The sequence below is a fragment of the Pongo pygmaeus genome, chromosome 12 (genome assembly GCF_028885625.2).
Source record: "Pongo pygmaeus isolate AG05252 chromosome 12, NHGRI_mPonPyg2-v2.0_pri, whole genome shotgun sequence".
NCBI lineage: Eukaryota > Metazoa > Chordata > Mammalia > Primates > Hominidae > Pongo > Pongo pygmaeus.
In genome coordinates, this window is record NC_072385.2 from 47066383 (window position 1) to 47080630 (window position 14248).

Here is a 14248-nt window from a genome sequence, read left to right on the forward strand (position 1 = left end):
AGGAGAGCCAAGAAATATAAATGTATTTCCTGTTTCTTTCACTTAGGTTGACTGCTGGCAAAATTGCTGGAGCTGGCCTTTTGTTTGTTGGTGGAGGTATTGGTGGCACTATCCTATATGCTAAATGGGATTCCCATTTCCGGGAAAGTGTAGAGAAAACCATACCTTACTCAGACAAACTCTTTGAGATGGTTCTTGGTCCTGCAGCTTATAATGTTCCATTGCCAAAGAAATCGGTAAGAGTTTTAAACAATATTTCAATTTATCCAATGAAATGCTTTAAAAGCAAGTTGTTTTCATGTTGAAAATACAGTTGTCTTTTGGTATTCTTGAAGGAGAGGTTCAGGACCTCCCATGGATACAAAAATCCCATGGATGCTCAAGTCTCAGATATAAAATGTTACAGTGTTTACATATAACCTATGTATACCCTCCCATATACTTTAAATCATCTCTAGATTAGATGTAATATCTAACACAATGTAAATGCTGTCTAAATTTTCGTTATACTGTGTTATTTAGGAAATGATGACAAGAAAAAAAGTCTGTCCATGTTTGGTACAGGTGCAGTTTTTTTGTTTTTTTGAGACAGAGTTTCACTCTTGTTAACCAGGCTGGAGTGTAGTGGTATGATCTCGGCTCACTGCAACCTCCGCCTCCTGGGTTCAAGTGGTTCTCCTGCCTCAGCCTCCCGAGTAGCTGGGATTATAGGCAATTGCCACCATGCCCGGCTAATTGTTTGTGTTTTTAGTAGAGATGGGGTTCACCGTGTTGGCCAGACTGGTCTCGAACTCCTGACCTCAGGTGATCTGCCCGCCTCAGCCTCCCAAAGTGCTGGGATTACAGGCATGAGCCACCTTGCCTGGCCTCAGGTGCAATTTTTTAAAAAATATACTTTTTCAATCTGTGGTTGGTTGAATCTATGGATGTAGAACCTACAGATATGGAGAGCCAGTTGTGTTTTGTATGTATACAGTGCAACTTGCCAGATGTATGTATGTTAGTTTTCTTTTTTTTTTCCAAGACGGAGTCTTGCTCTGTCGCCCAGACTGGAGTGCAGTGGTGTGATCTCGGTTCACTGCAACTTCCGCCTCCTGGGTTCAAGTGATTCTCCTGCCTCAGCCTTCCGAGTAGCTGGAATTATAGGCGTGCGCCACCACACCCGGCTAATTTTTTGTATTTTTAGTAGAGACGGGGTTTTACCATGTTGGCCAGGCTGGTCTTGAACTCCTGACCTGTGATCCGCCTGCCTTGGCCTCCCAAAGTGCTGGGATTACAGATGTGAGCCACCGTGCCTGGCCAGTTTTCTTTTCTTTTTTTTTTTTTTTGAGACAGAGTCTTGCTCTGTCGCGCAGGCTGGAGTGCAGTGGCCCGATCTCAGCTCACTGCAAGCTCCGCCTCCCAGGTTCACGCCATTCTCCTGCCTCAGCCTCCTGAGTAGCTGGGCCTACAGTCGCTTGCCACCACGCCTAGCTAATTTTTTGTATTTTTTTTTAGTAGAGACGGGGTTTCACTGTGTTAGCCAGGATGATCGCGATCTCCTGACCTCGTGATCCGCCCGTCTCTGCCTCCGAAAGTGCTGGGATTACAGGCATGAGCCACTGCGCCTGGCCGCCAGTTTTCTTTAAATTGAACTCATAGTAGCTGGTACAGATGGATAATTCTTTTGGAGTCCCATAAGTGCTCTCAGCACGTATCACATAGAAAATAACTGTGCTGCACACAAGGGTAAATGGAGGAGATACTTGGGCAGAGGTAACCATGGTTTCCCTATGGACTGAGGGGGACATCTATATATTATCCCATACTGTTGCAGCTATCAAGCTCTTACTTAGAACACTATAAAAACAAGTGCAGAATGGTCATGACATAAAACCACATATTATGGTTAGTAATGGCTCCTTTTAGACTATAACACAAAGTCACAGAATTTTCATCTAGATGCTGATTAGTTGACAGGATATCTTGTACTATTCCTGTAACTTTGTGTGTATTCCTTTTTTTCTCACCAGCCTTAAAATTTTTTTCTTTTTTTTTTTTCTTTTGAGATAGAGTCTTGCTCTGTCGCCCAGGCTGCAGTGCAGTGGCGCGATCTCGGATCACTGCAACTTCCGCCTCCTGGGTTCTAGCAATTCTCCTGCTTCAGCCTCCCAAGTAGCTGGGACTACAGGTGTGCGCCACCATGCCTAGCTAATTTTTGCATTTTTTAGTAGAGATGGGGTTTCACCATGTTGGCCAGGCTGGTCTTAAACTCCTGACCTCAGGTGATCCGCCTGCCTCAGCCTCCCAAAATGGTGGGATTACAGGTGTGAGCCACTGCGCCCAGCCTAAAAAAATTTTTAAACTCTAATCTTAAATGTTTCTTCATTCACACACAGCTTCTTGTAAAAAAAAAAAAATTCTGTAAAAGAGCATGGATTTTTGGCTCTTTGGTATTGGGCATTTCTTTACGCTAGGAGGCTGGACATGGCTGATCAGTTTATTCTTAGAAACTGGGTGGACTTACTGTCCAGTATCTAACATGATCTAGAGACCCATCCTATAGCAGAGTTAACGTTTGGAAAAATAAATGTCATCTAACTTCCTCCCTGTAACCCACCCCGACCATACTTTTTCACAATGTTTCTGACTAGTCGCCCACATTATTTATTCTTCCCTATGGACTTTAAAATGTCCATACTGGCTGAGGGAGATAATTTTGCAGCTTCATAAGTCAAGGAGCAGAACCCTGTGGATTTATTCTAAAATCTTGAATCTATTTTAAGCTGCGTGACCCAGGAGAAATAGCTGGAAGCTGTTCTAGGAGCATGGAGTAAGGTTGAAAAATTCAGAGCAGTGTTCTTTTCTCAGTTGTTGTGACTTCAGATGTCATTCTTTGTAGATGAATCCTTTATCTCTCCAAATAGCCTTGGCCTCTCCTCACTCCACTTCAGCTACCTTGGAGAATATTTCTACTTAATAACTCAGCATGTTTGTACTACACCACCTCCACACTTACACTGCTCCTTATTTGCTTTTTTGTATTAAAGATAGTACCAAGTTGTCAGGTGTAGCTAGGCCAGAATTTGTAGATTCTTCACAGGTTGCCCATATTTTGTTAGCTATCCTATCTTGTTTAATATTCTTCTTGCATTACCACTATCCGTACCCCTATTCTGACCTTTATCACTTCATATCCAAATTGTCTTCTGAACTAGGCCTGTTGCTCTCCATGCACACACAGTCTTTCCCATCTTCCTCCCAGTCTCTACCTACCTAGATCTCTCCTCCTAACAGAATCTGGGTCATCCTTATATTAATACCAGAGAATCTTCTAAAAGAAGTGCTCTGATATTTTCATGATAACACCTATTAATGTACTTCCAGATATTTCGTATTGTTTAAAAGATGGAAGACCACAGGATGTAAAAACTAGAGAAATCTTTCTTACCTTCTGAATAAGTATGAAGCCAGTAGTGCTTAAATGTCAGCCTAGGAACTGGCCATTGGGCTCCTTTATTTTTGTAGTTTGTGGTCTTTGCTAGCTTTTAAGTTGACATTCAATACCCTTGGCAATCTGGCACTTGTTTACCTTTGCAGCCTTATCTCTGGGTCCTGCACATAAGCCCTTAGCTGTACACCAGTTGCCCTTCATTACAAATATGTCTTTGCTTTCCATTTATTCATTTATTCAACCAATGTTAATCAAGTGATTATTATGTTGCAGGCACTGTTCCAAGGGCCATGCTTAAAGAGAGAACTCATCTAAGATCCCTTCTATTTGTACAACTTTTTTCAGGATGGTCTCCTACCCAGAATGACTTCCTGTCCTTTGCTCATTAATGTTCTCTTCAAGGGCTGCATCCTTCACTGTATAGATCTAAGTTAATTTTCTCACCTCTGAATTACAATAGCAGTTAGTGTTTCTATTTTTTTTTTTTTTTTTTACCATTTATTCAAGCACTCTCTACTGTTAAACATCGTGTCAGCTTGTTGCTGTGCATTTTATTTCATAGTAACTTTTTAGTGGCAGCATGATTTGTTATAACATTGTCTCTATATTTACTGTCCATGCATAAAATCTTTTTGATGGACATGGAATAACACCTACCTAAATGGTTATAACTGTTACATTCCTGGATAGAACTTCATATCATAAAAATGTCATTTCTCTCAAATATATATGTATGTCATTAAAGATAGTACCGAGATAGTACCAAATATATATTAAGATAGTACCAAATTACATTAAGATAGTACCAAATATATATGACATACATATATATATTTGAGAGAAATGTATATGTATATATTAGAGAGAAATGATGTTTTTATTGTGTGTCTGTACACACAAATCTAGTAAGAATTTGAATGAATTTTTCTAGATGGTGAGGAACCAGATAATACAGTTTTAACATTTATATGGAGGAATTAATGATGTACAAGACTACTCAAGAACATTTTGAAAAAGGGATGAGGAGGGGTGCTTTTCTAGATAGACTTTTTTATACTGCTACTTTAATAAAATAAGGTTGTGACACAGGAAAAGAAATTAGAGGAATAGAACAACTGAATTTGGAAATAGATCACACACACACTTTAATTGTGAGAATGTGAATCACTAGAACCTTAAGTGAAAGTAATCTGTTAAAAATATACAACCCCTTTGACCCAGCAATTCCTCTTCTGAAAACTATCCCATAGATGTCACACTACGGTGCTTTTCATTTAAATGGACAGGGATGGATGTTCATTGCTTTGTAGCAGCAAAACAAAACAGGAAACAATTTGAATGACTATAGAGGAGAAGTTGACCAAATTATGGGAAATAGTTATATGAGGATATTATGCAACTAAAAAGAATTTCTTGACCTGAAAATGTCCATGATATAGTGTTAAATGAAAAACAGAGCAAGTTACAAGGTAATTTGTATAATATAACCTATTTTGGTTTGTTTAAGGAAGTGAAACATTGTTTATGTGTATATACTTGAGCTTTTGCTCAGGAGTAGAAGGATAGATTCCAGGCTATTAGCAGTGGCTACCTAAGAGAGTGGAAAGGGAAAGGAGCAGTGAAGAGGCAAGTTAAAGCCACTGATATATCTTGGTATTATTTTGCTTGTTACAGTAAACAGTCTTCATCATTCAAAAATAATATTTTAATGAAAATGGAAATAATTCTGGTTTCTGGTAGTGACTAAGTTCAGAACCATCTCTGTTGTGTTTAAGTAGTCATATTAGGGATATCTGAGTCCTACTGCCAAGTTAGGGCAAAAAGTGGAATAACATAAGTGGAAATAAAAATAAAAGTAATTTTCTCTGGCACATATCTGGCAGCCGTCTTAAATGAACAGTGTCTTAAACTTAGAGCAGGCAATAATTGGGAAAGAGGAAGGCAAGCCTTGCTTACAAATTGATCATATATCTTATTGTGCAATTGCATGAATCCTGGAGATCAAAGAAACAAAATTCATTTGTATTTTTACTCAGAGCCTTTAATAATCATTTGCTTCTATCTGAATGTATACAGAAGACATCATAATTTGATTTAGAAAAGAAATGATAATAGTCTTCTTAATACTGTATAAGTATAAGGAATGGTGTTTAATGAGAAGATCATCTGTCATGGACTTTATTGGTCACCCTAATAGAAACCTTTGTTACTATTAAAATATGGGCTGGTCATTTGGAATGAAATTTTTGAACTGCACTTTTCTAGTAATGGTGGTTTCTCTCAACTATGTTTAATAAAATACATATGTTACAAAGTGTTGATAACCTTATGTTAAAAGCCTGAAAGACTTGGCATTTGAAATACTGCAAATTACTGTACCTTTTTAAAAAACAGCAGTATATCTGAAATGTTAAATGTTTTTTATTTCCAAGATTCAGTCGGGTCCACCAAAAATCTCTAGTGTATCAGAAGTAATGAAAGAATCTAAACAGCCTGCCTCACAACTCCAAAAACAAAAGGGAGATACTCCAGCTTCAGCAACAGGTACTTATATTTTGAACCATCTTTTTAAAATTATAGGTAAATCTCTTCACCAATTCTTTTTTTTTTTTTTTGAGATGGAGTTTCACTCTTGTTGCCCAGGCTGGAGTGCAATGGCACAATCTCGGCTCACCGCAGCCTCCACCTCCCAGGTTCAAGCGATTCTCCTGCCTCGGACTCCCGAGTAGCTGGGATTACAGGCATGTGCCAGCACGCCCGGCTAATTTTCTATTTTTAGTAGAGGCGGAGTTTCTCCATGTTGGTCAGGCTGGTCTCAAACTCCCGCTCTCAGGTGATCTGCCCGCCTTGGCCTCCCAAAGTGCTGGGATTATAGGTGTGAGCCAACATGCCTGGCCTCTTCACCAATTCTTTATCCTCTCTTCTTTCTTAGTGATGAAAGTGTCTTGCTGTAGTCCCTGCAGATATTTTTTGACTTCAGAAACTACCAGTCACCCCACCCTAATTTACAGCACTTGCCTGTTGAACTCTAACCTGTTCAGTATACATTTGAACTTCTTATGTTTCTCCTTTGTTGCGTCTGTCCTTGATTAAATCACCTGACTTTCTTTAATTCAGCAGATATTTACTGTCTTTTCTGTGCTAGACATTCTTGTAAGCACTGGGGAAATAGCCATGAACAAAACAGTTAAAAATTTTTTTCAGCTAATATTTCTTGATTGGGTGAGGAGAGGGAATAAACAAGTAAAACGTATAGGATGTCAGACATTGTGGGAGGGAATACTGCAGTTTTAAATGGAATGTGTAAAGAATACCTTACCTGGAAGGGGTTATCTGAGCAAAGATTAGAAAGAGATAAGGGGGGTAAGTCATGTAAAAGGATGGTGGGGAAAGCATCCAGGCAACAGGATTAACTGGTGTAGAGGCTTGACATATTCAAGCAAAGGGCAGATGAGGCTAGAGTGAATTGAGTAAGGGGAGAATAGGAGCAAATGAGGTCAGAGAGGGAGCAAAATTTTATTGTGGCAGTCCTTGGAAGCCATTGTAAGAATTTTATTTTAGGCCAGGTGCACGGGCTCATGCCTGTAATCCCGCATTTTGGGAAGCCAAGGCGGGAGGATCACCTAAGCCCAGGAGTTTGAAAGTAGCCTGGGCAACTTAGCAAGATCCTGTTTCTATGAAAAATTAAAAATTAGCTGGGGATGGTGGTGCATGCCTGTAGTCCCAGCACTCGGGAGGGAGGACCACTTGAGCCCAGGAGGTTGAGGCTGCAGTGAGCTGTGATTGCACCCCTACACTCCAGCCTGGGTGACAGGGCAAGACTCTGTCTCAAACAAAAAAAAAATTGTTTCATATTCTGGGTGGGATGGGAAGAGAATGCTGAGCCAGGGGATTGATAATTGACTGTTACTTTAAAACCAAGGCCGGGCACAGTGGCTCACACCTGTAATCCCAGCACTTTGGGAGGCCAAGGAGGGAGGATCACTTGAGCCTAGGAGTTTGAGACCAGCCTGGGCAAGAGAGGGGAGACCCTGTCTCTACAAAAAATTTTAAAAATTAGCCAGGTGTGATGGTACACACTATAGTTCCAGCTACGTGCCAGAGGCTGAGGTGGGAGGATTGCTTGTTCCTGGGAGGTCGAGGTTGCAGTGAGCCATGATAGTGCCACTATACTCCAGCCTGGGCAACAGAGTGAGACGTTGTCTCAAAAAAAAAAAAAACTACACACACAAAAGATTGATTGAGTGATTGATAGAGATTTGGGTCTTGCTGTGTTGGCCAGGTTGGTCTTGGCCTCCCAAAGTGTGCAAAAAAAAAAAAAATATATATATATATATATATATATATAAACTCAGTTCTGTTCTTGATCACTGTGACCTTTCATCTTTTTGTTTAAAACTGTAATCTTTTTCCTGCTCACACGTCTTCTACCACTCTTCAAAGCAATTAAAAAGTATTCTTTGTTTAGTTGCTTTCTTTTGTCTGTCTTCATTAACACGCTTTTTCCTTTGTTACTCTTTCCATGCTGTGTAAATGTCCCCTTCTTGTGTGTTAATATTATTATTAGAAGCCTTGCCTGGAATAATGATGGTTAAAATGGAGGTGGATGCAGACAAGACTTCTTTCTTTTGTTCTTTCCCAACCATTGTCCATTTTGTGTGAGTTTATGTATGCAGTGGACAGTGCCCCTGTTTGTGTGTTATTCAAACATGTAGCAGTACAAATATTTGTGTCTTTAAGGAGTCAGATGTGAAGTGGATGGTGGTGGTGGTAAATTTCTGTGTGTTTCTCTGTTAACCCAGGAAAGTATAAATACCATGAGTAACATATGTTTATAGCACCTACAGAAGCGGCTCAAATTATTTCTGCAGCAGGTGATACCCTGTCGGTCCCAGCCCCTGCGGTTCAGCCTGAGGAGTCTTTAAAAACTGATCACCCTGAAATTGGTGAAGGAAAACCCACACCTGTGCTTTCAGGTAATTTACTTATTTCTATTTGTTCTTTTATACATGATATGCTCATCAGAACTATTTAATGCCTAGGCAACACGTAGACACTATGTATACATTTACACTGAGTTCAGGTCTTCAGAGTTTCTTAGGAAATTTTTAAAATTTAAATGTCCGAATGCATCTTTTTAAACAAGAATATTAAAGGCTGATTCCTATTTCTTCATTTTGGAGTCATTAAGAGTAATGATATGGTTTTAGAATTCTTACCACAAAAATGCCCTACATTGATGTAACTGGCCAGTACAAATGATGCTTTTTTTATATCCTGTTAGCTGTTAAAATTCTGTGCTGAAATTTGATTTCCTCTTATTTACTTTTGCGCAAGAAGAAGCATCCTCATCTTCTATAAGAGAGCGACCACCTGAAGAAGTTGCAGCTCGCCTTGCACAACAGGAAAAACAAGAACAAGTTAAAATTGAGTGTATGTAAACCAGACAGCTTCTTAAGGATTTTGGGTCATCTCCCAGTTGCTCTCTTCTTAAACTATCAGCACAAGTTTGTCATCTATCAGCTAGTTGTGGTTTCTTTTGTTGCTGCTGTTGTTTTTTAATGGCATTGCTTTATTCATCACCTTCATTTCATCTAAACTTCTTTTACCTAAGTGACAAAGGCTATTCTTAGTGTATAGTTGGTGAAAACTCCAAATAATACTAAAGATTATGTTAGCGCTAAAGATTCTTTATACTCTGGGAAACAGAAATTGATTATTTATGTTTTAGCAGCTTGCCTAAAAGTCCTTTATTTATTTTTTTGAGACAGGTTCTTTTCTGTCACCCAGACTGGAGTGCGGTGGCACTGTCATGGCTCACTAGAGCCTCAACCTCCCAGGCCAAACCCGTCCTCCCACCTCAGCCTCCTCTGTAGCTGGGACTACAGGCGTGTACCACCATACCCAGCTAATTTTTTAAACATTTTTTATAGACACAGGCATCTCACTAAGTTGCCTAGACTGGTCTCGTACTCCTGGGCTCAAGTGGTCCTCCCACCTTGGACTCCCAAAGTGCTGGGATTACAGGCCTGAGCCCTTGTACCCAGCCCTAAGAGTCTTATTAATAATTGTTAACTTATACTTGTAAATAATTGTTTATTAATAATTGTAAATTTATTTGTTGGAGTCAGAATGGCTTACACTGCTTTATCATCTAGCCTCTGGACTCTAGTAGTGCTTTTATCTGACACTGGTGGGGCATGGAATGTTCTACACATCGCTGGTTTCCAGCTAACAAGCATATTCCTTTTTAAGTTTCAGTTTTATGGTTTTTTTGTTTGTTTGTTTTGAAGAGATGGGCTCTTACTGTGTTGGTCAGGGTAGTGTTGGACTCTTGGCCTCAAGAGATCCTCCCACCTTGGCCTCCCAAAGTGCTGGGATTACAGGCATGAGCTACCACACCTGGCCAAGTTTTTTTTATCATTATTATTATTTTTGCTGTCCTCGGTAGGTCAGGATTCTTAAATTTTTCGATGGTTTAAAAAAGATAATAGATACTTATCAATTTATTTTTCTGTCTTAAAGCACATGTAACGTAATTTTTTGTACTGTGCTATAATATGTTGATGTATCTGGAGGTCGTGGGATGTAGCTTTTTGCTGGACAGAGAGTTAAGTACTCATGGCAGCTGTTTATAGTTTTTTGATCGCCTCGTCATTTGTTTTGTTCCTGTTTCCCTTGTAATGTGCTGGTTCTGCCCTACCCTGAGGAACCAAGTTTCTTAGAATAGCATAGGTGTCATTCTGTGCCTATGGCATTAGTTTTGCTACTTGGATTTGGATTTTTGTTTTTGATTTTTTGTATTCTTCTGATTGTGTTACAAATATTTGAGGATATTTAATAAATGACTTCTAAGTGAAATATTTCTTTTTTCCTACTTCTTTTTTCTTTTAGTCCTATTTTTTCTTCACTTTTCACTTTTCTCTCTTTATCACTTGGGCACCTTGAAATTAAGTTATAAATGTAAGATGGAGATGTCTGCTGTTCCAGCTGTTCTTTTCCTTGCCTGGTTCCTCTCATCTTTCATTTTGGGCAAAGTGAAAATTTTCAGAATTTTATCTGTCACCTCTTAATTCCCCCTCAAACTTGACTTTAAAAATGTACACACATGCGTTTGCATGTGAAATATTTATCAAGGATCAAAGGACAGTGACTAGACCTCTGAAGAGGGCTGGAAGCAGCAGGTGCCTCCCAGCAGCCCACTTTCTGTGCCTCCATAAAGTGGTTCACAACTACCTGTACTTGATATCCACTGTTCACTCGTGCATGTCATGGGATCCAAATACCACGGTTTCTCTCCCTTGCCCCTTTCTCTCTTTGTATCCCCTGCTCTCGTTTCACTTCTATCACTTCTGTCAATTTCTTTTTATTTTCTCCTTATTAGTTTTCCTCTTTTATCTTTCTTGCAGAGGTACCATTTGTAGTTCATCAGTTTCCATTTGTTCATTGCTAGTTTATGCTTCTTTTGCTCACTTGTCAAATACATTTTATTTTTTGTCATGTGATATCATTTATTTAATTAATTTATTTGTTTTGAGACAGAGTCTCACTCTGTCACCCAGGCTGGAGTGCAGTGGTGCAGTATCAGCTCACTGCAACCTCCGACTCCCAGGTTCAAGCGATTTTCCTGCCTCAGCCTCCTGAGTAGCTGGGATTATAGGCACCCACCACCATGCCTGGATAATTTTTGTATTTTTAGTAGAGACGGGGTTTCACAGTGTTGGCCAGCCTGGTCTCAAACTCCTGACCTCAGGTGATACGCCTGCCTTGGCCTCCCAAAGTGCTGGGATTACAGGCGTGAGCCACTGTGCCGGCCCATTTATTATTAAATTAGTGTTCTTACTAGCCTTCTTTCTTCAAATGACCATTTATTTTTGCATTTTAGTAAATTATCTAAAATTGTTGTTTGCTTTACTTTTTGGTATTCCCAAAACAGCATATAGAAATGTGATCTTAATAGGTGGAAGCCTCTTGAACATTGGTGTCTGCTATTTCTTGAGTCCTTTTGTGGAAGAACACTGTCCATTTCAAGTTGCCTTTGGGTTTTGTTTTGTATTTTTTGACCTGTTTTCTTATTTGTCTTTTTCTTTCTCTTGTCTGTTTTCTTGTATCTTGTCAACATTAGTGTTTTGCTATGAGTATTCCTTCTTGCTAAGGGGATGAAATGGGCACCTCTTTTTCCCTGTTATGATTGTTGTTTAAAATGAAGAAAGCTGATGGATTTGTTGAGTTTATAGCCACAATATGTAAAAGGGGCTATAGTATCCTAAATCTTGTTTCTCCCATTTGAAATACATTACCCTTCTTTGAATAATTTTGGAAAAAAAAAAAAAACACTTTTTATTTTGAAAAAGTTTAGATATACAGAAAGGAAAAAGTAGGCTGGGCACAGTGGCTCACGCCTGTAATCCCAGCACTTTGAGAGGCTGAGGTGGGCAGATCACGAGGTCAGGAGATCGAGACCATCCTGGCTAACACGGTGAAACCTTGTCTCTACTAAAAATACAAAAAAATTAGCCGAGCATGGTGGCAGGCACCTGTAGTCCCAGCTTCTCAGGAGGCTGAGGCAGGAGAATCGCCTGAACCTGGGAGGCAGAGGTTGCAGTGAACTGAGATGGTGCCACTGCACTCCAGCCTGGGCGATAGAGTGGGAGGGACTCCGTCTCCAAAAAAAAAAAAAAAAAAAACAAAAAACCGGGCACGGTGGCTCACACCTGTAATCCCAGCACTTTGGGAGGCCAAGGCGGGTGGATCATGAGGTCAGTAGATCGAGACTATCCTGGCTAACATGGTGAAACCCCCTCTCTACTAAAAAATACAAAAAAATTAGCTGGGCGTGGTGGTAGGCACCAGTAGTCCCAGCTACTCGGGAGGCTGAGGCAGGAGAATGGCATGAACCCAGGAGGCGGAGCTTGCAGTGAGCAGAGATCGCGCCACTGCACTCTAGCCTGGGCGACAGAGCGAGACTCTGTCTCAAAAAAAAAAAAAGAAGTGTAATAAAGCTTCATAGATTTATCATCCAGACTAAATTATCAGTATTTTACCATACTTTTTTTTTTTTTTTTTGAGAGAGTCTCACTCTGTCGCCCAGGCTGGAGTGCAGTGGTGTGATCTCGGCTCACTGCAAGCTCCGCCTCCCGGGTTCAGGAGATTCTCCTGCCTCAGCCTCCCGAGTAGCTGGAACTACAGGCACCCGCCACCATGCCCGGCTAATTTTTGTATTTTTAGTACAGACGGGATTTCACCACATTGGTCAGGTTGGTCTCAAACTCCTGACCTTGTGATCCACCCGCCTCGGCCTCCCAAAGTGCTGGGATTACAGGCATGAGCCACCACGCCCAGCCTTTACCATACTTTTAAGTGAAACTTTGATTCCCTAAATTTGAGTCTCATGTATTTTGTTCCTTTTTAAATTTTTTGGGAAATGCAATGGAAGACTAAATAGGAGAATAGCAGAAGTTTACAGTCATTTATGGGGGTAGGGATTTGTTTTTTAACTGTTCTTTTTTTTTTTTTTTTTTTAAGCTCTAGCCAAGAGCTTAGAAGATGCTCTGAGGCAAACTGCAAGTGTCACTCTGCAGGCTATTGCAGCTCAGAATGCTGCAGTCCAGGCTGTCAATGCACACTCCAACATATTGAAAGCCGCCATGGACAATTCTGAGGTGAGTCCAGTGAATGATTAGAAGTGTTTTGGCTGTCATGACTTGGAGGACAAAAAGAAAAATCGAGGGTGGAGAGAAGTGTAATATTTAACAGGCTGCTTTCTTCTGTATGATATGGGCTTTCTCTCACTAGGGGAAGATAGTCTGGAATAATTAATCTTTTTTTGTTATTGTTTTGAGACGGAGTCTTGCCCTGTCGCCGGGGCTGGAGTCCAGTGGTGTGATCTCGGCTCATTGCAACCTCCACCTCCCAGGTTCAAGCGATTCGCCTGCCTCAGCCTCCCGAGTACCTGGGATTACAGGCTCCCGCCACCATACCCGGCTAATTTTTGTACTTTTAGTAGAGACAGGGTTTGCCATTTTGGCCAGGCTGGACTGGAACTCTTGACCTCAAGTGATCCACCTGCCTCGGCCTCCCAAAATGTTGGGATTACAGGCGGCGTGAGCCACTATGCTTGGCCTTGGAGTAATTATCTTTAAAAAACAAATCGAAAAAAGCCTTTAAATTTTTTAGAATGAATTTTATACATTGTGCTTTACTATATCTTACAACACTGATGCAGCGCAAGAATTAGTTCAGATTTGCTTTCATATTTTAATAGTGCTTAAATATTTTTGTTGTTTGCTTTAAAATTGCTATTTCCATAGGTAAACTTTTTAAGATACTTTTCAAACTTGCACGCAGTTTTAAGAAATAATACAGAGAGATCTCATGTTCCCTGAAACACCTGCTATTTTAAATGTTTATGATTATTTAATTTATGCTAAACACTTCAAAGAATGAAGTAATAACATTGACTTTTCAAAATTTAATACTGAGACCTAATAAATTATTTTATAATTACATTAAGTTATTCAGTATGTATAAATGTATCTCTAGTCCAAATCATTTAAGGAGTAAACTAAAGTAAAATACATGAATTATTAATCTTAAGGACCAGGATCATACATGGTCAGTAAAGTTACTTTGCCGTCATAACTGTAGTTTTAAAAAAAATTTTACACACACTTTACATTGTTTCAGTCATATGTACTTATATTACAAAAGAGTTTAACTGGTCTACTCTGATGTTAGTAGCAAGAAACTACAACCTTTGACAATTTAAGGAAAATTCCATTTTATTTGAAGTCCAAGAAAAATACTTAAATATCA

At 39.8% G+C, this 14248-nt stretch overlaps 1 protein-coding gene across 11 annotated transcripts in view; it reads left to right on the plus strand.

Moving 5' to 3' along the window:
* IMMT (inner membrane mitochondrial protein) overlaps nucleotides 1-14248 on the plus strand; it is a 55806-nt gene that overhangs the window by 17193 nt on the left and 24365 nt on the right. For 2 of the 11 annotated variants that reach the window (XM_054472542.2, XM_054472556.2), the window contains exons 3-7: nucleotides 47-236; nucleotides 5866-5977; nucleotides 8272-8409; nucleotides 8771-8866; nucleotides 12959-13095. In XM_054472542.2, the coding sequence (XP_054328517.1) occupies nucleotides 47-236; nucleotides 5866-5977; nucleotides 8272-8409; nucleotides 8771-8866; nucleotides 12959-13095 (673 nt within the window). The remainder of the gene's footprint in view (nucleotides 1-46; nucleotides 237-5865; nucleotides 5978-8271; nucleotides 8410-8770; nucleotides 8867-12958; nucleotides 13096-14248) is intronic. The other 9 variants (XM_054472566.2, XM_054472549.2, XM_054472575.2 and 6 more) reach the window with 5 other exon arrangements.